The sequence below is a fragment of the Fringilla coelebs genome (genome assembly GCF_963513975.1).
Source record: "Fringilla coelebs genome assembly, chromosome: 21".
In the NCBI taxonomy this organism is placed as follows: domain Eukaryota; kingdom Metazoa; phylum Chordata; class Aves; order Passeriformes; family Fringillidae; genus Fringilla; species Fringilla coelebs.
In genome coordinates, this window is record NC_140047.1 from 9,486,501 (window position 1) to 9,506,549 (window position 20,049).

Below are 20,049 nucleotides of genomic sequence, written 5' to 3' on the forward strand. Positions count from 1 at the left end.
AGAAAAGGGATTACAGGCGTTGGTTGGAGGGGTTTTCACTGGGTTTTTGGGGTACTGAAGGGGTGGCCTCATCTTTGAAAGCATTTTGGGGTTTTGAAGGAGTTCAGATGCTGCTCCTGAAGAGGTTCATTCCCTCGGAGAGAGGATGTTGTCTGGGATCGCTGTCCAGACCTGCCCAAGTGCTGTAAATTCAAATAAATCCAAGACTCAGGAGGTGGAGGTGAACCTGCTGCTGAGTTTTCCTGGCAGATGAGGAGCAGAGAGGTGCTGTGTGTGTGTGACAGGCTCTGCTGTGGTCCCTAATCCCTTCTGCTTTTCCATTCCAGGGCACTCCTGGCAAACCAGGTCCGAGGGGGCAGCGTGGTCCCACGGTGAGCAGCCCGTTCTTCATCCTGGTGTCCTTCAAAACCTTCTCCTGGCCAAAGGGAAACTGGGGTGGGCTTTGTGTCCTCACTGGGGAGGGGGATCAGTCCTTTAGCAGCTGCAGCTGAGCCAGGGGGACACAGATTTGGGGCTGGGTGTCACCACTGAAGGTGGTTTAACTCTTCCTGATGACTCTCCTGTCAGCCCTTGCTGCTGCTGGGGTGATCTGTTGACCCCACAGATGCTTGGGGCAGCAGAAAAGTCTCAAATGTCCCCTTTTGTGTCTTTTCAAGGGTCCACGTGGGGAAAGAGGCCCCAGGGGAAGCACTGGAAAACCTGGCCCAAAGGTAAGGCTTGGGGGATTTAAAGGAGCTCAGATGCTGCTCCTGCAGCAGATGGTGTCAGGGTGTTGGGAGCACTGTCCAGACCTGCCCAAGTGCTGTAAATTCAAATAAATCCAAGAATCAGGAGGTGGAGGTGAACCTGCTGCTGAGTTTTCCTGGCAGATGAGGAGCAGAGAGCTTCTGGGGCCGTGTGTGAGCCTTTGGGGTCGTGTTCTAGGCGGTGTTGGTGTGGAGAGCAGCTGGTCCATCAGCCTCCATCTCCCCCTTTCCTTTTCCTTTCCCACTGAGCCCTCCTGAGCTCATTCCCAGCTCAGTGGCTCATGACCCAGCTGCAGAGGAGGTGCCCAGGTTGTGGGAATGTGCTGGCCCAGGAGCCAGCAGGGCTTGGAGGGCACTCCCAGACTGGAGACCAGCACAGCCCCGACAGCAGCACAACCCCAGAGCCCCTAAACCTCCCCAGCCCCTCGTTTTTGGGGTTAAATAGAGTTTAAACCCCCTGAGTGCCATTTCTTGAGCCATTTCTTGAGCCATTTCTTGAGCCATTTCTGCCTGAAATGCTGAGCCAGGATTGGGCACCAGGCAAAATTTGGGATTTCTCTCCAAACCCACCCCAAGGATTACCTGAGCAATGATCACCAGGATTGATGCAAACAAAGCTTTTGTTTACAAACAAATCTCTGGGCATGAATTTTGGATAAATCCCCCCTCTTCAGGGTGGCATTTCTCTCTCTGAAGGAGCCCACTGTGTGGTGGAAATATCCCAATCTCCCCAGGATTTTATGAAGGGGCGTGGGGGGAGCAATCAGCTGCTCATTTGTCACTGGCTGCTGTTCCTGCCACAGAATTATTATTAGAGAGGGCTGGGGGAGCTGCTGGTGGTGTCACCGTGGGCTCGGTGCCATCTGAAGCCTTGGCACCCAGAAGCTGTGATGCTGATTTGGGTGGTTTTTTAATTGCTCTCTTGTTTTTCCTTCTTCCTAAAAGGGCAACTCTGGTGGTGATGGCCCCCCTGGTCCTCCTGGAGAGAGGGTAAGATGAGCTGAGGGGCAGAGCAGGACCCAGGCTCTGGCAGAGGAGGTGGGCTTGCAGGGCTGAGGGGTTTTTGGCAAGGTGGATCCCCCTGTTAGCAGAGAGGAGTGGGCAGGAGGCAGGCTGCAGCTCAGCAAAAGGGAAAAAAAGGTAAATTCTGGTTGGAAATACAAGGTGAAAGGTGCTGGTGTGGAGACAGGTTCCTCCCCCAAGCCACCTCCAGCCCTTAGGTCCCATCAGGTGGGACTTTGGGTGTCCTGTGGAGCAGCACTCTGCAGTGATGGGGAGAAGGGACAGGTCACCCCTGGGTGAGTGCAGGCAGCCTGAGTCCCAGGCACTCCTGGAGGATGGGGTTCTCTAGGACCTGCTGCTGCTTTCTCCAGATCACAGTCACCCTCCAACAATGGGACTTTCATGAGTTCAGCCTCAATTTCTGGTGGGTTTTTATTTTTCCCCCACTGGGTTTTGTTCTGTTTGTATTTTTTTCTACACAATCACCCAGCATTTGCCTTTCCAGACCTCTGTGCTTACCTGCTGCCCACACAGAGGTGATATTTCATATCAAGTGTTCCTTAACCAACTTCTCTGCCTTGTCTTTCATCCCAGGGACCGCCAGGGCCTCAGGGACCGACTGGATTTCCTGGACCAAAAGGCCCCCCTGTAAGTAACTCAATTCCTGGGACATCCAGAGGGATAATCCAGCCCTTCCCACCCAGCCTGAGCTGATTCCCTGACAAGTTCCCAAGAAAAGGCATTGCTGAGACGTGCTGATAACAACCCCGTGGTTTCAGATTTTAAATAGCCAAGTCAATTGCAGCTGATTATAAATGTTCATTTCCTACTGACTCAGGATCTCTGGGATCTTTTGTGGCTGTTCTGTGCTTTATTTTCCCTCTGTGGACGTGGAGGACAGCACAGCACTGCTGTCCCTGCAGTTGTTGTACACTGGGGGCACCTCAGAAATGATTTCCTGAGTGTGGTGAGCAGCTCCTGCGAGATAAATCCTTTGGGAGATGTGTGGGAAGGAAAAGGGTGCAGCTTTTAGGATCTGCAGCTCCATTTCCCAGTGACATAGCCGGGAGCTTGGGCAAGCAGGGCTGGTTCAGTGTTTGGCACAGTTTTATTGCCAAGCACTTGGTGATGCTGCTTCTCCCACAGGGTCCTCCTGGGAAGGATGGATTGCCTGGGCACCCTGGCCAGAGAGGAGAAACTGTAAGTAGCCAAAAATCCTTGAACTGGTCATTGCTCCAGAGGCTCATGTAGGGTTCTCCAAACCCTCCTGTGCTGCTGGGGAGATGCAGCCCCATTTTGGGGGTCCCTGAGGGTCTGTCTCTGTGGGAAGCATCTCATTTCTCCCCGCTGCCTTTCCCCTGCAAATGAGCATTAAAAAGGTTTTGCACGTGCTGCATTTTTCCCCCTCAGCTTATCAGACAATTTAATTAACTTGCCTGGCATTTGCTAAGCAAGGCAGTGCAAACACTGATTTTTATTTACATGCCATAAGGCTCATTTTAAAACAGAAGGGGTCTTGAGGTATTTTTGAGCCAAGTCCTCAGGTCAGGATTAACTTAAAGGTGAAGAGTTTTCACCTGCCAGAGCCTGACTGACGTTGAGTCTTCCTTGAGTTTTCCATGACATCCAAGGTGGAGGGAGCAATGAGAACTTTGACAGCACCTGCTGTCACCAGCTTCTGAGACTGCAATGAAAAACATCAGCCTCCAAGTCTGTAGGAGTGAATGGAGAACGGTCTTTTAATTATTTTGGGGTCTGAAGGCTCTCCCTAATTGCTTTCCTCAATTTGCCTCTCCCAGGAAAGAGAATCTCTGTTAAGCTGTGCCATCAACCTTGCAGAGATCACTTTCCCCTGCAGACCCAGGCAGGAGAAGTCCCCTTTTTGTCCCCTTTCTCCTCACAGTGCCAAAATGCAAGGAGAGAAGCAAAAAAATGAATTAAATGCTCTTTCTACATCAGTAGCCTGGTCAGTGCAGTGCATCTTTGTGCAAGATTGAAATCTCTGTGTCAAACACTTCCCCTTATTGAAGTTCCCATTCAGCAGCAAACAGGCATGCTGAGATATTTGGCCATATTAGATTTGCAAAGATTGGCTGTAAAAAATATCCATGGCAGATTCTAAAGCCTCTGTGCCCAAGGCTCAAAGAGTACAAAAGGAAAGTCCTTTCTTCAGGTTAATAAGGAAAGTCTTCCACATAAATGGTCTAAATATTTGTCTGTGATAAGAGTTTAAATTGCACCTTCATTTCCCAAGGATATTTTGCCATTTCCCCATCAGTGACAGGATATTTTCTGATCTGCAGGCAGCCAGAGTAGCATGGAGGAGTTATTTCAGCATGACAGGCTAGCGTTGGCATGGGATTTATCTGATCCTCTTTTGTGGCAAGGAGGGAATAGCCCGTGTGCCCTAAATGCCATTCCTCAAGCTTGTCAGCAGGCTGGAGTAACAACCATAATTAATGTGCTTTTTAAGGAGTAGCTTGGGAGAGCCAAACAATGGCAGTGCTGAGAGTTCCTGGTTGTCACTCTTCAAAATGCCAGTGGAAGGAGCTGTCAGGGAGGCTTCCCTGCTCATCAGCCTTTGCAGACAAGCAGGGCTGTGGTTCCTTTCAGCAAATGTTGATGGAGGAGATAAAGCTGCACTCATCCCCCCCTGAGCTTCGAGACAGAACCCAGCCTAAACCAGCACCAGAATGGGGAGCAGGATGAGGGAAATGGCCTTTAAGAGTAGCTCAGCATGAAGAAATTCACACTGATTTTAAGAGCCATTTAATAGCCATTAATGGCATTTTTAATTGCCATTTCCTCCGTGGTTTTATGAGCCGAACAGATTTTTATAGATATACATATATATATGGCCAAAGACAGCAGCTCCATCTGAACAGCAGGGCTGAGCTTTGAGAATCCCTTCTCCTTCCTCTGTTTCACCCTTTGTAAATGCACAAAGCTTTGAGAATCCCTTCTCCTTCCTCTGTTTCACCCTTTATAAATGCACAAAGACATTTTTCCAACTTTCTCTTTGGTTTTTTATTTCCCTTTCCTTCGGGTGCCCACCCTGGTCAGGGGTTTCACTGGGGGAGGAACAGCTGGTGGCAGTGTGACCATCACAGGAGTGTCACCTCTTTGTTTTTTCCCTTTCTCTAACAGGGTTTCCAAGGCAAGACTGGCCCTCCAGGCCCCCCAGGTGTTGTAGGGCCCCAGGTAAGGAGCAAATGCTCACCCTTACAATTGGTCTTTACTGCTTGTGCAGCAGGGACTCCTTTTCCAGGGAAGGGACAGCCTTGTCAGGGGGCTCTGAAATTCCTGAGGCAGGTGTGAAATCCCCCCATGGCCCCAGCTCACCCTGCTGAGGAGTTGGGATGGGGTTTAGAAAAACGTAAATGAGTTTGGGGTTCCTGTGAGCTCAGCACAACCACCCTGGTGTAAAACCGGAGTAGGGTGAGCAAACAGCTGAAAAAGACAACCCAGCTAAAAAACACAGCACAACCCAGCTGAAAAGCACAAAACATCTAAAAAGCCACATCCCAGCTCAAAGAGCTGAAGCAGGCAGGGAGTTAAGTGAGATCTCCAAGCTGTGCAGCTGCTGGTGGTCAGGGCAGAGCAAACGTGATGCCAGAGTGCTCTTCCATGTCACCGTGAGGAAAATCATCCCTCTTTTATCTGAACGGCTGCCAGGCTCTGTCAGAGCTGGGCTGGTTTGCTTTCAGTCACCTCCAACAAGCACAAGCACAACTTCCAGTGAGCCTACACCGAGCTTAGGACTGAGCTTAGGACCGGCTTTGGGTCGAGCCTTCTTCCCCGAGCTGCTGGGGAGCAGCTCTTTAATTAGAAAGCAATTAATTTGTCCTCTTTAATGACACCATAAAGCCCCGGATTTGTAAATTCCCTGATTAGGGGCCATCCCCTGACGGCTCTGTCTGTTTTCTCAAGCACAAATTAGGCTCGGTGGCAATTTGGTGGGGCTCTGCTGGGTGCACTTGCTGTGATCTGTGGCTGCTGAAGCTCTAAGCGTCCCCCCTGCAGCAGGACATGAGTTACAGCCCTGTCCCCAAAGCCACCAAGGGGCAGGCACACCTCGTGGCTGTGTGCATGTGGCTTTTGTCCTCCCAAAAACGAGCCCCCGGGGAGCCCTGTGTGACACTTGTCACCCTGAGTGCCCTCGGAGGGCACGGAGGCAGCCGGTAATTGCCAGCCTCATGCATTATTTATGCCCCATCCGAGCAGGAATCAGCAGGCTTGGAGAGCGCTTAGGAAGTTTTCAATTAAAAAGGGAAAGCTAAGCATAATAGTTGCGGTGGTAACATCTCGTTTGGGTGAGATCTGAGCTGGCTCAGGAGGTTCCCAGTGCCTCCAGTCTGCTGAGGGTGATGTTGGCCACTTCCAGAGAGATGCCAGAGGGGGAACGCCTCCAGGGATTGCTGGTGGCACTGAAAGGCTCCTCTTCCATCCGTGACAGCCCAAAGGACCAAACTGACACCCTGCACTGTTCCCTTCCCCAGCTGCTCTGCCAACACCCACCCCATTTTCCCTGACTGGTCTTTTCCAGGGTCCAACTGGTGAGACTGGACCCATGGGCGAGCGAGGCCACCCCGGCCCTCCAGGGCCCCCAGGTGAACAAGGCCTCCCTGGCCTCACTGGAAAAGAAGGGACCAAGGTAGGGACTGGAATTCAGCCCCTTGCTGCCTGTCCCTCCCTGGACATGGAGAGGACAATTCAGAAGAGAAAAGGAGCTCCTGCCTCATCCCAGCTGGAGGCTGAGGAGATGAGCTGGGCCTCCACGGAAGGAGCAGACCCTCAGCTTCTTCTCCTTGTCCTTGCAGGGGGATCCTGGTCCTGCTGGCCTCCCAGGGAAGGATGGTCCCCCTGGATTGAGAGGCTTCCCTGGAGAACGAGGCCTCCCCGGCCCCATTGTGAGTACAACCTGCTGGGTCCCTCCAGCTGGAGAACTCCCAGCTGCTCCAGTTGGGAATTCCCAAATGCTCCAGTTGTGAATTCCCAGCTGCTCCAGTTATTGAATTCCCAAACACTCCAGTTGTGAATTCCCAGCTGCTCCAGTTGTGAATTCCCAGCTGCTCCAGTTGTTGAATTCCCAACTGCTCCAGTTGTGAATTCCCAGCTGCTCCAGCTGTCCCCCTCCCCACATGACCTTGTTTTCCTCCCTCCAGGGCTCTCCAGGGCTGAAAGGCAACGAAGGTCCCCCCGGCCCCCCAGGCCCAGCCGTGAGTATCCCTGTCCCTGCAGGCAGCACCATTTACAAGCTTGGCAGGGCCAGGCCGGGGTTAGTCACAGCTCCAGGCTCTATCCTGATTTTCCTGACGACTCCCTGCATGTTCCTTTCTTTTACAAGCCCTGCCTGTAACAGCTCAGTCCTTTGTGGGGTCAGCTGTGGGTGTACGTGACAGGCTGAGGGAGCTGCAGGGCTTCAGAACATCCAGGATTTTGTTCCTAATCCACCTGCTTTCCCTCTGGAAGTTGTCTCCACTTGAGCTCTCTGCTCAGGGCTGTCCTGCTGGAAGGAAACATTCATCATCCCACCCTCCCTGCTGGCTGTGAAGTGGCTCATGCTCTTGTTCCAGGCTGTTTATGTGTCCCCAGGAGCTGAGCTTTCTGTACCATCCAGAGGAGAATCCAGCCCTTCCAGGGATTTTAATTCAAAAAAAAACAATCTGCAGGGCCCCTTGGGCTGGTGGTACCAACTCTTCCCATAGCAGTGATCCCATCAAACGTGCACAAACATGGATGAAGAGCTTGGATCTCTGTCTGGGCATGGGTGAAGCTTGATACTGCAATTAAACCTCCTTTCCTCCTCCTCCTCTTCCTCCCCACAGGGCTCTCCTGGGGAGCGTGGCCCTGCAGGATCAGCTGGCCCTATAGGATTGCCAGGCAGACCTGGCCCCCAGGGACCTCCAGGACCTGCAGGGGAAAAGGGAGCTCCAGTAAGTACCAGTGTGAAGATGAGCAGTTGTGGGACAGCTGGAGATGTGTGCAGCAGGGAGCTGAGCGTGGAACCAGAGCATGGGGAGATTTAAATTATTAAAAAATAAGGATAGAAAGTTCAATTAGAAAGGAATTTTCTCATCTTGAGAGCATCAAAGCACTGGATGTCAGCTGCTCAAGTGGCACCCCTGTCAAGCACGGCTGTGACCCCAGGGGTGTCCTCAGGCAAGGAGAAGGCCTGGGGGCTGCAGAGGTGACACAGCCTGTGTCACCACCTGGTGACAAACAGCCAAAGGCCAGGCCTGTGGGCAGAGAACCCAGCCAGCCCCAGCAGCAGGAGGAGCCAGAGGTGGCTTTGGTGATGTCAGGCTGCTCTGGTGCTGCCTCAGTGATATCAGAAGTGTTTAGCAGCCACGCTTGCTGGTTTGTTAGAAACTCCAGCAGCTGATCCAGAGGTGAGAATTTCCTGGTGAATCCGTTTGAGGAACATCTGTCCTGCTGAGCACCCACAGCATGTGTCAGTCAGGGCAGGGATGAATAGGCAATTGATGTGGCATCTAATTTATTTAGAGGAGAGCACCCAGGATTCAGATGCAATTCAATCATGGACGAGGAAACTGGAAAATATTCGCTGTTCAGTTCCTGTAAACAAACAAATTTGATTGAAAACTCCTGCTCAAAGGAGTACAATAGATGTTGACACAGAGATTGTTTTATTCGCTTCAGGTGGTTTTATTTGCCCAGAATCTCAGGATGGGCCTCCTGAGAACCCCCCTTAGTTGGGGGTCAGCCAGGGAGGGAGCAGCTGGGGCAGCCAGGACCAGAATCAGCAAAATCTGGCTCGTGGGAGTAAAAATTACTTGGGGTCTTGCTTGTCACAGAGGCAGAGATGGCAGAGGGTTCAGATTAAATCAGATTATGTTGCTGTAGCCGGGAAATTGCAGCTGTGATCTGGGTATTCACTGCTTACATTTGCTTGTTCTTTTCGTTATCCCTCAAGGCAGAAGTTTTGTCTCCTTTCAGACGAGGAGCACAGATGAAATATCAGCTGGAAGCGGCTCTGCTGTTCCAGCCCATCCAGCCAGGAGTCATTAGCAGCTGAATAAAACCTTAATGGGCTGTAATGGCTGGGTTAGAGAGCTTGGGGTGTGACCTGCCTGTTTTCCTGCTTCCAGGGAGAGAAGGGTCCCCAAGGACCGGCTGGCCGGGATGGCATCCAGGGCCCCGTGGGACTGCCGGGCCCGGCAGGTCCTGTTGGACCTCCTGGAGAGGATGGAGACAAGGTGGGCACAGCTCCTGCTGCCTGGGGTCGTTCCCACCCTGTGCATGCCACGGTGGGCTGGGATGTGCTGCTGGAGTCACTCACAGTCCCGTGGGATGAGCAGCAGCAGATGGGGCTCCCTGCGCTCTTCCCGCCACAAAATTCCCTGAAATCCACGTGTCCTCCCCCAAACCTGTAGAAGTGCCTGCCCACAGATGCCCAGCCTCTCCAAATTAATTCCCTCTCTCATTAAGCCCCTCTGGAGTGGAGAATTCCCAGGAAACATCAGCTGGGACAAATCCCTTGTGGCTGCTCAAAGGGTCTGCAGGATGCAGCTCCATGGATGGAATTGTTGGGTGGAAAAGGGTTTGGTTGCACCTGGAGTGGCCAAATCTCTGGAATTCTTCACCCATTCAGTCCCTGTGGGATTTGGGATGAGGATGCAGACCCCCAGGGCTGCTGAGATGTGGAAGTGGTGATGGATTAATGTTGTCCCTTTGCTCCTGGCAGGGTGAGATCGGGGAGCCTGGGCAGAAGGGCAGCAAAGGTGACAAGGGGGAGCAGGTGAGTGGAGGGCACTCTGCTGTAGCTGCTTCTCTTGAGTCCGGTTCATTGTGTGACTTGCTAGAAATAGAAATTAAATTTATATCGTTTTCTGATGTTGATTCATCTCCTGTGCTTCATCAAATTCCCACATGATGTAAAAAAAGAGTGAGAGCCTCAAGTGGGAGCCTCCAGCTCCCAGGAACACTGAGATATTTCCACATCACCCACTTAGCATGGAAATATCTGTGAAACATGAGCAGTGTTGCCGTCAAAGTTGGGTCTTTGGCTGAAGTTCCCTTTCTGATTTAGTCGAAGATGTCTCTGCTCATGACAGAGGGGTGGACCTGGAGAGTTTTAAATGTCCCTTCCAACCCAAACCATCCTGTAATTCTGTGGTAATTCCAGTCCCACACCCTTTTTGTGCTGCCTGAGGAACATGAGTTACCCAGGAGTTAGGGCTGAGTGCTGACATTGCTTTGCTGCAGCAAAAATGTGTTTGGAGGAGTCTGCTCTCCACTGGCACCAGGGCTGAGGAATGCTGGGGTGTCCAGGGAGACCCAGTTCTCCACCCCTCTGTTGGGAATTAATGCAGCTTTCATGGAGGTTGTATTGAAGGAATTCCCTTTTCCCAGGTGAATTTGTCACCCTGCTCCTAACACTGACATTTCTGTTTTTGTGACAGGGTCCCCCAGGCCCCACCGGTCCCCAGGGCCCAATTGGTCAGCCTGGCCCAGCTGTGAGTATTGCCCCCTATTAGCAAAAATCCCTTTTTTAATTTTTTTTCCCAAAAAATCCTCCTGAGAGGCACTGGGATGATTCCTGCCTGGCACTGCTGCTGCCCACCACGAGCAGGGGGTGGTGGGGTGGGGTTGGTGTGTCCCCACGTCTGTCCTGGGCTGATCAGAGCCTGTCCTTGCAGGGAGCTGATGGAGAGCCTGGGCCCCGAGGACAGCAAGGTCTCTTTGGCCAGAAAGGTGATGAAGGACCCCGAGGTTTCCCTGGTCCCCCTGGCCCTGTGGGCTTGCAGGTAATTTTGCAGCATCCAGGGAGGGTTTAGGTGTTGGGAAGGGTGGAAGTTTGACAAGAGTCTCACTGATATGTGTGCTTAGCAGAAAGATTTTTGAATGTAGAGTCTGATGAAGGAATAGAGATGGAAGCAAGTTTTGATAGAGAAGAACAGAATTGCTGAGCCAGTCTCACTGGGTAACCAAGGAGCCAAAGGGTGTGTGAGTTAGAAGGGGTTTTATGGCTTAGAGCAAAGGATAAACCCACCCCAAACAAGAAGATGTTTTTACCAAACAGGAAGAGAGCACAGGCAAACAAGGCAGCAAATGTGGCAAGGAGAAAAAAGGGCTCAGAATTTTCCACTGCAAGAAAAGTGAAAAACAACTTCTGGCTTCAACTGTGATGCACTGAATTTAGTGATTGGAGAACAGCACCATGGATATGGTAATTACAGGAGTTATGACAGGCTATAGGTGAGAGTTAAGGGATGGATTGGTTCTGCTGTATGAGGATGCTGAGCAAAGAAAAGTATGGAATGCACTGTAACCTAAAGAACAGTATAGAATGCACTGTAACCTAAAGAACAGTATAGAATGCACTGTAACCAAAATAAAAGTATATCATGCACTGTAACCTAAACCCAGGGTCTCCAGGCCTGCCTGCAGCTGGAGCTGCCAGCTGTGGGCACAGCTCTGTCACCCACCACCCTGCACTGCTGTGACTCTTGGACACAACAAACTGCATTTTGGAGAGCCCCTGCAGCCCCACATCCCTCATTTGGGCTCTTACATTTAGGGTGGTGAGAGCTGGGGCTCACCTGAGATGTTCACAGCTAAAATCCATCCTCTGCCCCTCCACAGGGCCTGCCTGGACCACCTGGGGAGAAGGGAGAAACGGGTGACGTTGGGCAGATGGTAAGGGGCTCCCAAATTTCTTATTTCACCCCTGAGATTGCTCTGAGGAACCCATCTGAAATTTGTCCTCCTTTTCTCTCAGGGCCCACCAGGCCCACCAGGACCCAGAGGTCCATCCGGGCCACCAGGAGCAGACGGTCCACAGGGTCCTCCTGGAGGAATAGGAAATCCTGGTGCAGTAGGAGAGAAGGTAAAGCACCCTGAGGAGCCTGAGGCCGGAGTTTGCTGCAGCCCTCGTGCAGTGCCTTTGCTGAGCCAGCAGAAAACTCATCCCCTGCAGAAATGTGAATAATTCCATCATTTTTTCCCATGTTTAGGGTGAACCTGGGGAATCTGGTGAGCCTGGTCTCCCTGGAGAGGTTGGCCTGCCGGTAAGTGCCCCCTGGGAGAGGCAGGGATGTGCTGGAGAGGGGTGGATGTGGATGGGACAGCAGGGACTGAGCCAGCCCTGTCCTGGATTTGGGTATTGATGACACATTGCCACGTTCCTGGGTATTTATAGGATCACGTTTAGTCACCAAATCTGGGCTACCCACGGCTGAACACCATGAACACCACTCAGTCCTTGTGGGAAGGGACTGTTAAATCATGTCCTTGTGTTTGGAGACACAAATAGAGCTTCTTGCTCAGAATTGATTAAAGGATGATTAGAGATCTGCATCTTTTTTTTTTTGTTTTCCTTGATAAGAAAAGTTTTTTTTGTCCTTTACAGGGCCCTAAAGGTGAAAGAGGTGAAAAGGGGGAAGCAGGTCCCTCTGGTGCTGCTGGTCCACCTGGCCCCAAAGGCCCACCAGGTGATGATGGCCCCAAAGGCAGCCCTGTAAGTACCCCTCAGTCTTTACTCACCTTGCCAGCAGAGATTTCTGCATGAACAGATGTTCCCAGAGATATCTGTGGAAATTAAAACTAGTTTCCTAACCATGGAGTTGTTCCTCTGGTGACCCATGAGCTCAGCCCCCTTCCTTAGGGCGCTGATGAGGGAAAGCCCACTGTACCATATTTCCCAGAAACAGTGGAATTATCAGTGCTTTTTGCAGGCTGTCAGGAATCTCACCCCATGGAGAGGAGCTGCAGTAGGGTCACTTTGTGTTTATGGCTTTCCAAGGTCTTCTGCACCAGAGCAGAGCTTCCAAAACAGGATCCAGGAGATTTATTGGGTTTGGGAGCTGTACCTGCCCACCCAGCACCCTGCTGCTGCTGATTTCCACTGCTCTGCTGATTCTACCAGGGGACAATGGTGCAGGGTTTATTTTGCAGGCCCCTCTGATGCCTGAAATTTATGGTGAGATAAGGCAAGATGGCACAAAGAAGCAGAGGAGGCAGGGGAGTTTAGTCATCCCTCCTAACAGATGGGATTTGGGATATCTGTGATGGGTTGCAGGCTGCTCCTGCAGTCATGTGAAGCACCCGACAGACATTGTATGGGGAAGAATGCTGAAGTGTTTCAGTCATTAAATGCTCTGAGAGGCTCCTCCTGTGCAAAATGTCACACATTTGCAAATGCAAAGCCTTCCAATCTGCACATTCCCAAAGCTGGGAGGACTCTGCTGTCACCCAGCCAGAGGATTTCTGAAAAACTGGGATGGAAGTGCCAGTGTTGCCTCTGGAGCTCTGGTTCACCACCAGATGCAGATCTGGACTGGCTGGGACAGGGTGAAAACACTGCAGCTGCAAAGAGGGGTTGTGGTTGTAGAAATTGGGGTTTTACTCCAGAGGGTGGCCCCCCATGTTGTCACTGGTGCAGCATCCCTGACTTGGGAGTATTCTTCTCTCTTTGCAGGGTCCAGTTGGTTTCCCTGGTGACCCTGGTCCTCCTGGAGAGCCTGGCCCAGCTGTAAGTGTTGCTCTCACAGAGCTTCCTCCTGCTGGGGTGGTGAAGCTCAGCTGTGCTGCTCATTCCCAGCAGCTCCCCTGGCATTTCCTCTGCTCAGCACCATTCACACCCTAAAAACACCTCCCTGTTCCTTTTCCCTCCTTTTTAGGGTCAAGACGGTCCCCCTGGTGACAAAGGTGATGATGGTGAACCTGGACAGACTGTGAGTACCTGGAGAGAAGAGAGCTGTTCCCCACAGTGCCCGTGGCTCTGCGTCAGCTCCAGGGACACTGAGCCTCTTTTCCCCACCAGAATTTCCCAGTGGGAATTGCCCAATGAGGATCTCATTCCCTCCTGTGTCATCCATCCATCAATCCATCCCTCCATCATCCATCCATCCATCCATCCATCCATCCATCCATCCATCCATCATCCATCCCTTATCCATCCATCCATCCATCCCTATCCATCCATCCATCATCCATCCATCCCTATCCATCCATCCATCCATCCATCCATCCATCCATCCATCCATCCATCCATCCATCCATCATCCATCCCTTATCCATCCATCCATCCATCCCTATCCATCCATCCATCCATCATCCATCCATCCCTATCCATCCATCCATCCATCCATCCATCCATCCATCCATCCATCCATCCATCCATCCATCCATCATCCATCCCTTATCCATCCATCCATCCATCATCCATCCCTTATCCATCCATCCATCCATCCATCCATCCATCCATCCATCCATCCATCCATCCATCCATCATCCATCCATCCCTTATCCATCCATCCCTTATCCATCCATCCCTTATCCATCCATCATCCATCCATCCATCCATCCATCCATCCATCCATCCATCCATCCATCCATCCATCCCTTATCCATCCATCCCTTATCCATCCATCCCTTATCCATCCATCATCCATCCATCCATCCATCCATCCATCCATCCATCCATCCATCCATCCATCCATCCCTTATCCATCCATCCCTTATCCATCCATCATCCATCCATCCATCCATCCATCCATCCATCCATCCATCCATCCATCCATCATCCATCCATCCATCCATCCATCCCTCCATCCATCCCTCCATCCCTCCCTCCATTGGTGGGGCACTCATGGCTTGTTCCCCTCCCCTCTCTCCCCACAGGGTTCCCCTGGGCCCACAGGAGAGCCAGGCCCCTCTGGACCCCCTGGAAAAAGGGTGAGTTGGTTTTTTAGGAAGATTTTCCCAAAAGCACTTCCACTAACTTTTTAAAACTCATGGTGTTACTAAGCCTACAGTAAATGCCATGTAAATACTGTGTAAAATATGTGGTAATTAAAAAAAATAAAATGATACACCATCCACAGCCATTGGAAATTGATGGGAAGCTGCCAAGCAAATCCCATGGATTTTTTTTTTTTAAAGATATTAACAGCCCAAAGAAAATCCAAGGATGAGGCACTCCTGCTCTTCCTGCCTTGCTGGCAGAACCCAGGGATTCATTTAGCAAGGAGCTAATTTAAAAAGCTTTTCAGGGATATTTGTCTCCATTTTGCCTCCTTCCCTGGGGCTGCAGCATCGTTTTGCTAATTCCAACGGACCATTGCAGCTCAGCAGCATCTGATTGTGTTTTCCATCTATTCTGGGTTTTCTTTAGGGCCCTCCTGGTCCAGCTGGTCCTGAAGGAAGGCAAGGAGAGAAAGGAGCCAAGGTGAGAGCTGAATGGGATTCCACTTGCGCTGTGTCCTTGCTAGTCCAAGAGGATCTCCCTCTGCCAAGGCAGGGAGTTGATTTTGCTGCGTGTTACAACAAATTACCCTGGATTTGGGGCCACTGGCCTCAAATCTGAGCTTGTGTTTCAGCCCTTAACAAGCTCTGTGGAGATAATTAGGGCTTGCTAAGGTCATGGGAATGTTTTGCCTCGTTTGGAACATCCAAGTGCTATATTTGGCAATGTAATGTGTTGTAAATAACGGGGTGTGCAGAGCCCCGTGTCCTTTCCCAGGGCAAACACAGCATTCATGGGCTGGGATTGTTTGGGTGGGAGTGCTGGGGAAATGGAGATGGCATTGGAAATTACAGATCCCCTTGTGGCAGCACATGGGTGGTGGAGGGGCGTCCCTGAACCCAGGAGAGCTCAGAGCCAAAGGGTGGTTCCTGCTGGAATTCAGGCCAGGCTGGAAACTGAAGGAGTTTGGAGAGTGCCTGAGGTGGAGGGAGCAGCAGGAAAATCAAGGAGCAGAAAGTTTCATTTCCAGTGCTTTGCATGGATCTGCATCCATACTCCGTGACATCGTGGCACCCTCTCACAAAATCATCTCACATCCCAACACAAATTCAACACCCTGCCTCTTCATCCAGGGGGAAGCTGGCTTGGAAGGACCTCCTGGGAAGACTGGACCCATTGGTCCCCAAGGTGCTCCAGGGAAGCCTGGCCCCGACGGCCTCCGTGGGATCCCTGGTCCAGTTGTGAGTATTCCCAGCCTGAGGAAGCTCAGCTTTGTTCCTGTGTCCCACCTGCCTGGAGGGTTCCTTTTCCCAGTGTTCTGTCTGTGCTGGAATGCCTGACAGCTGACAAAACATATTTCATGGGAATAATGGGATGGTGAATATCATCTCGTACGTGCTTCATGTGAGTCTTGGGTCTTCAGCCACTCTCCAGGAGTGATTTTCCTTGACCCACAAAGTCCCTTTTCCAGCAGAGATTTGAGCATGGAAGGAACATAAATCCTTTTGCTTTTGCCACCTGTGAAAAGCCAGGACAAACATTCCCTGGCACAGGTGAATAATCAGAATATTCCCAGCTGGGAGCCCTGCTGTCACTGGCAATGAGGGAATTGCATTTTTTTACAGGGTGAACAAGGTCTCCCGGGATCCCCTGGCCCAGATGGTCCTCCAGGCCCAATGGTATGTCCAGAGCATCCAATTCCAGGAGTGTTTGAGCTGGATGAACGAGTGTGACACCAATTCATTCCCTCTTTTGTTTTCCCTCTGTGTCCCAAAGGGCCCTCCGGGTTTGCCTGGTCTGAAAGGAGACTCTGGTCCTAAAGGGGAGAAGGTGAGAATCCGCTCAGGATCCCGTGGGCTGGTCCCTGCTGGGGTGTGGGGGGACAAATGGCACTGCACAGCTGGCAGGACAAGGCTGGGCAGGGTCACCAGCCCCAGGGACAGCTTCAGAGGAGAGCTGGAGCGCTCTGAGTGTGCCCCAAGGAGCTGAGCCATGGGGAGTGTGGAGCTGCAGAGCCCTGGCCCATTTTTGGGGTGATTCTCCACCTTATAAACTTTTCTCTCATATATATATATTTATATAACCCCAGGGAATGAGCAGCTGCTCCAGTGCAGAGGTTCTTTCTATATTTGTAGCATTTTCTGCTATAAAAATCTCCTATTTTTGTCCACCCTGCCACTTCCACGTGTCAGGGATTGCTACAAACCCCTCTCACCTCGCTCAGATATTTGGGGGTTGGATCTAGAAATGCCTTTGCTCTCTCCAGCCAGAAATCCCAATTAACATCTGCTCTTTTCCCCCAGGGTCACCCAGGTTTAATTGGTCTCATTGGACCACCAGGAGAGCAGGGAGAAAAGGGTGACAGAGGCCTCCCAGGGCCCCAGGGCTCAGCAGGACCCAAAGGAGAGCAGGTAAATATTCCCCAGAACCTTCTGGAATGTGCTTTGGAGCACTGCACCCTGGAGGAGGTGCAGCATGGCAGAGATGGGTAACCCTGGCAGCAGGTCCTTGGCAGTTTTTGAGGGATGTTTTCTGTATTAATGTGGTTTATTCTATGTGTGAAACATGGATTTGCTCCAAAATGACCCATTTTAGTGGGAAGCAGATTCTCCAGGGTCCTATGAAAGAGTTGAATAGACTTGGAAGGATGGTGCCATTAAATATTCATCTGAAGGGCTGATTTTTAAAAGTAGGAGCCTAAATGAGATGAGAGATTGCTTGCCCATGCTCTAAAAACCAGGTGAAGCTCCAGATTGGACTGGAATCCCCCAAAACGGGGTGCTGCCCTGTGAGCAGGGGTTGGATGTGTAATTTTAGGCCAGAATTGCAGATCAATGTTATTTTGCTGTTATCTTTCAGGGTATCACAGGTCCCTCTGGACCCATTGGACCTCCAGGGCCCCCAGGATTACCGGTAGGTGACCATCAATGACCTTGGAATTCCTTGGGACCCCTCAGGAGCCACTTTGCTGCTCCCAGGAATGCCCAGCACAGCCCTGGCTGCAGGAGGATGTTGGGCACAATGGGGTTTTTTAGCTGAGCCCTTTAAAAACCCTTGGATGAGTTCCAGGAGTGCTGGAAGTGGGAAGATGTGGGAGATGGGCACAGGGAAATCATCCCACCTTGGTCCCCTCCCTGTTTCTTTTGGAATATCCACAATCCCACGGGGATTTCTTGCCCTTTTTTGCTGATTTTTATCACTTCTTTGGATGCCCAGAGGCCCTGTGCTGCCTGGGGTGCCCAGCTGGGTGTCCTGAGTGGGGTCAGCCCCACGTTCCAGGAATCACCCAGCAGCTTCTCCAGGCAAGAGTGTGGGGCTCTGCCACAAAAAGCTTTTTGTCTGTTGGCAAATAACAGCAACACCCAGACAAAGTGGATGGGGAGAATGGAAATAGAAAGGGAGTTGAATTTTTTTTCAAAATTCCCTTTCTGAACTCTCTGCTTGGAAATGGGCTGACTCCTTTCTGTGTTTGTCTCTCCACAGGGTCCACCTGGTCCCAAAGGTGCTAAAGGCTCCTCAGTGAGTATGGACACAGCTAAAGGAAGAGGCTGAGGGCTTTTTATTGAGTGTAGGACGTGCTGGGCCCCCCCTCATCAGCAAAAGGAATGCAATTAGCAGAGAGGACTTAGCAAACCCTGCCTTTGCAGGCTGCCTAAGCCCAGCAGTGAGCATTTCTGTGCCACAACTGCACTTCCCTGAAGAGCAGAGCAGCAGAGATCACAAGGAGCAATCCAGAGCTTAGTCCTGGGGAGAAAAGCTGCTGCTGGAGAGTGGAGGGGATTAAAAATAGCCCGTGAAAAGCGGGAGGTGGGAAGTTGGAAAGTGAAGAACTCGGTGAGAAATGAGACTCTGGAGCTTCGTGGTGCAGACCTGCTGTGCAGGCAGCTAAAAATTCCTCTTTTGGGCAGCTTCTTAGGGTCTTTTTGCCATCCAGAATTCGATGTTTTATTAATTTGAAGATTTTATTTGGGTTGGTTGGGAGAGTTGAGGATTTTATGCATTTTATGCATTCCGTAGGAAGCAGAAGAAAAATCTGACTGTAACTCCAGGTGTTTGGTCTTTTCTTTCACCTCAACACCAAAATTAACCAAAAATACCATTTTCTTGGGTTGTGGGTACAGGGAGACTCCTCTTGTGTACCTGAAGGGACAAAAGTGAAGCTTCATTAGTGAAAATAATGTTTGGGATGTGATAAAAGCACCAGGTGAATTCTCCTGATGTGACTCCTGATTTTCCCTTGTTTTTCCATCCAGGGTCCCACAGGTCCAAAGGGTGAATCAGGTCTTCCTGGGCCCCCAGGGCCTCCTGTAAGTAAAACCCATAAGGTGAAGCATGAAATGAGGATCAGACTTCATGGGTGCTGGAATTTGGGAAGCAGGAAAAAAAAAAAATCCTTGGACAAAAATTCCTTTCCAACCCTAGCGATGGGTTGGAATCTCTTGGAGACACTGGGGGAGAAAGGATGGGAAGGGAGGAATTATTGATGGGAAGAGAACAAGGGAAGGTGGAAAATGTCAAAGCCAGAGGTTTTATCAGCACCATCCATGGCTGTTTTCCACATCCAATGTGTATTTTGGGATGTTGCTGCTTTGTCCATCTCTCTTGTCCTTTTCCCTATGGGATGAGAAGTTGTGCCTTTATTTTTTTTCTCCCCCCAAAAAATCAGGGTCCTCCTGGAGAAGTCATCCAGCCCCTGCCCATCCAGGCTGCCAAGAGGACCAGGAGGAACATTGATGCCAGCCAGCTGCTGGATGATGGCAATGCTGACAACTACATGGACTATGCTGATGGCATGGAGGAGATTTTTGGCTCCCTCAACTCCCTGAAACTGGAAATTGAGCAGATGAAGCATCCCTTGGGCACTCAGCACAACCCAGCACGCACCTGCAAGGACCTGCAGCTCTGCCACCCTGATTTCCCTGACGGTGTGTCCCAGGGCAGGGGGGGTGTAGGCAGTTCTGGGGGTTTTTGCAGCTTCACACAGAAGTGAGGAGTGGAAGAGCAGGAATTTGGGGAGTCCATGAGGGATGTGGCTGGTGGAGAAGGAATATGCAGAGCTGGACTGGATATCACTGGGCAGCCCTTCCAGCTGAAATGTTCTGTCTGAAAAATGGGGATATGGGATGAAAAACCTTCTTCAGCTGGCACCAGAGCATGACCAGTTCTCAAAAACTACATATAAATAATAACCCAGGAGAGGGGAAACATCCCAGGTGAGGAGGTTGCTGAAGTGCCCTCTGAGCTGATCCCTTCTCCCCTTCTCTCCCCTCATCCAGGTGAATACTGGGTTGATCCCAACCAAGGGTGTTCCAGGGACTCTTTCAAAGTTTACTGTAATTTCACAGCTGGTGGAGAGACCTGCATCTTCCCTGATAAGAAATCTGAAGGAGTAAGTCCACAGCACCTTTGCTTTTCCCTCTGTCCTGGTGATAGATGGTTTCCTGGAGTGGATATTCATAGACAGCCAATTGAACAGCGGCAAGGAAGGACCAAAGATCCAGAATGTTCCTTTGTTACACAACATTACCTTCTACAATAACACAGGATACGTTGACAAAGAGCAAATCAGATTTAAACTGTGATTTGGGC

The 20,049-nt window shown here is 51.0% G+C and overlaps 1 protein-coding gene across 1 annotated transcript in view; it reads left to right on the top strand.

Annotated features, from left to right (window-relative positions):
- The window catches only part of COL5A1 (collagen type V alpha 1 chain), a 128,422-nt gene that overhangs the window by 96,998 nt on the left and 11,375 nt on the right, over positions 1 to 20,049 (top strand). The window contains exons 33-63 of the mRNA XM_084219900.1: positions 327 to 371; positions 657 to 710; positions 1,692 to 1,736; positions 2,343 to 2,396; positions 2,895 to 2,948; positions 4,896 to 4,949; positions 6,295 to 6,402; positions 6,569 to 6,658; positions 6,914 to 6,967; positions 7,577 to 7,684; positions 8,861 to 8,968; positions 9,457 to 9,510; positions 10,175 to 10,228; positions 10,412 to 10,519; positions 11,358 to 11,411; positions 11,494 to 11,601; positions 11,729 to 11,782; positions 12,124 to 12,231; positions 13,192 to 13,245; positions 13,394 to 13,447; positions 14,397 to 14,450; positions 14,890 to 14,943; positions 15,594 to 15,701; positions 16,086 to 16,139; positions 16,237 to 16,290; positions 16,764 to 16,871; positions 17,320 to 17,373; positions 17,944 to 17,979; positions 18,714 to 18,767; positions 19,127 to 19,385; positions 19,737 to 19,849. Of these exons, the coding sequence (XP_084076026.1) occupies positions 327 to 371; positions 657 to 710; positions 1,692 to 1,736; positions 2,343 to 2,396; positions 2,895 to 2,948; positions 4,896 to 4,949; positions 6,295 to 6,402; positions 6,569 to 6,658; positions 6,914 to 6,967; positions 7,577 to 7,684; positions 8,861 to 8,968; positions 9,457 to 9,510; positions 10,175 to 10,228; positions 10,412 to 10,519; positions 11,358 to 11,411; positions 11,494 to 11,601; positions 11,729 to 11,782; positions 12,124 to 12,231; positions 13,192 to 13,245; positions 13,394 to 13,447; positions 14,397 to 14,450; positions 14,890 to 14,943; positions 15,594 to 15,701; positions 16,086 to 16,139; positions 16,237 to 16,290; positions 16,764 to 16,871; positions 17,320 to 17,373; positions 17,944 to 17,979; positions 18,714 to 18,767; positions 19,127 to 19,385; positions 19,737 to 19,849 (2,370 nt within the window). The remainder of the gene's footprint in view (positions 1 to 326; positions 372 to 656; positions 711 to 1,691; positions 1,737 to 2,342; positions 2,397 to 2,894; positions 2,949 to 4,895; positions 4,950 to 6,294; positions 6,403 to 6,568; positions 6,659 to 6,913; positions 6,968 to 7,576; positions 7,685 to 8,860; positions 8,969 to 9,456; positions 9,511 to 10,174; positions 10,229 to 10,411; positions 10,520 to 11,357; positions 11,412 to 11,493; positions 11,602 to 11,728; positions 11,783 to 12,123; positions 12,232 to 13,191; positions 13,246 to 13,393; positions 13,448 to 14,396; positions 14,451 to 14,889; positions 14,944 to 15,593; positions 15,702 to 16,085; positions 16,140 to 16,236; positions 16,291 to 16,763; positions 16,872 to 17,319; positions 17,374 to 17,943; positions 17,980 to 18,713; positions 18,768 to 19,126; positions 19,386 to 19,736; positions 19,850 to 20,049) is intronic.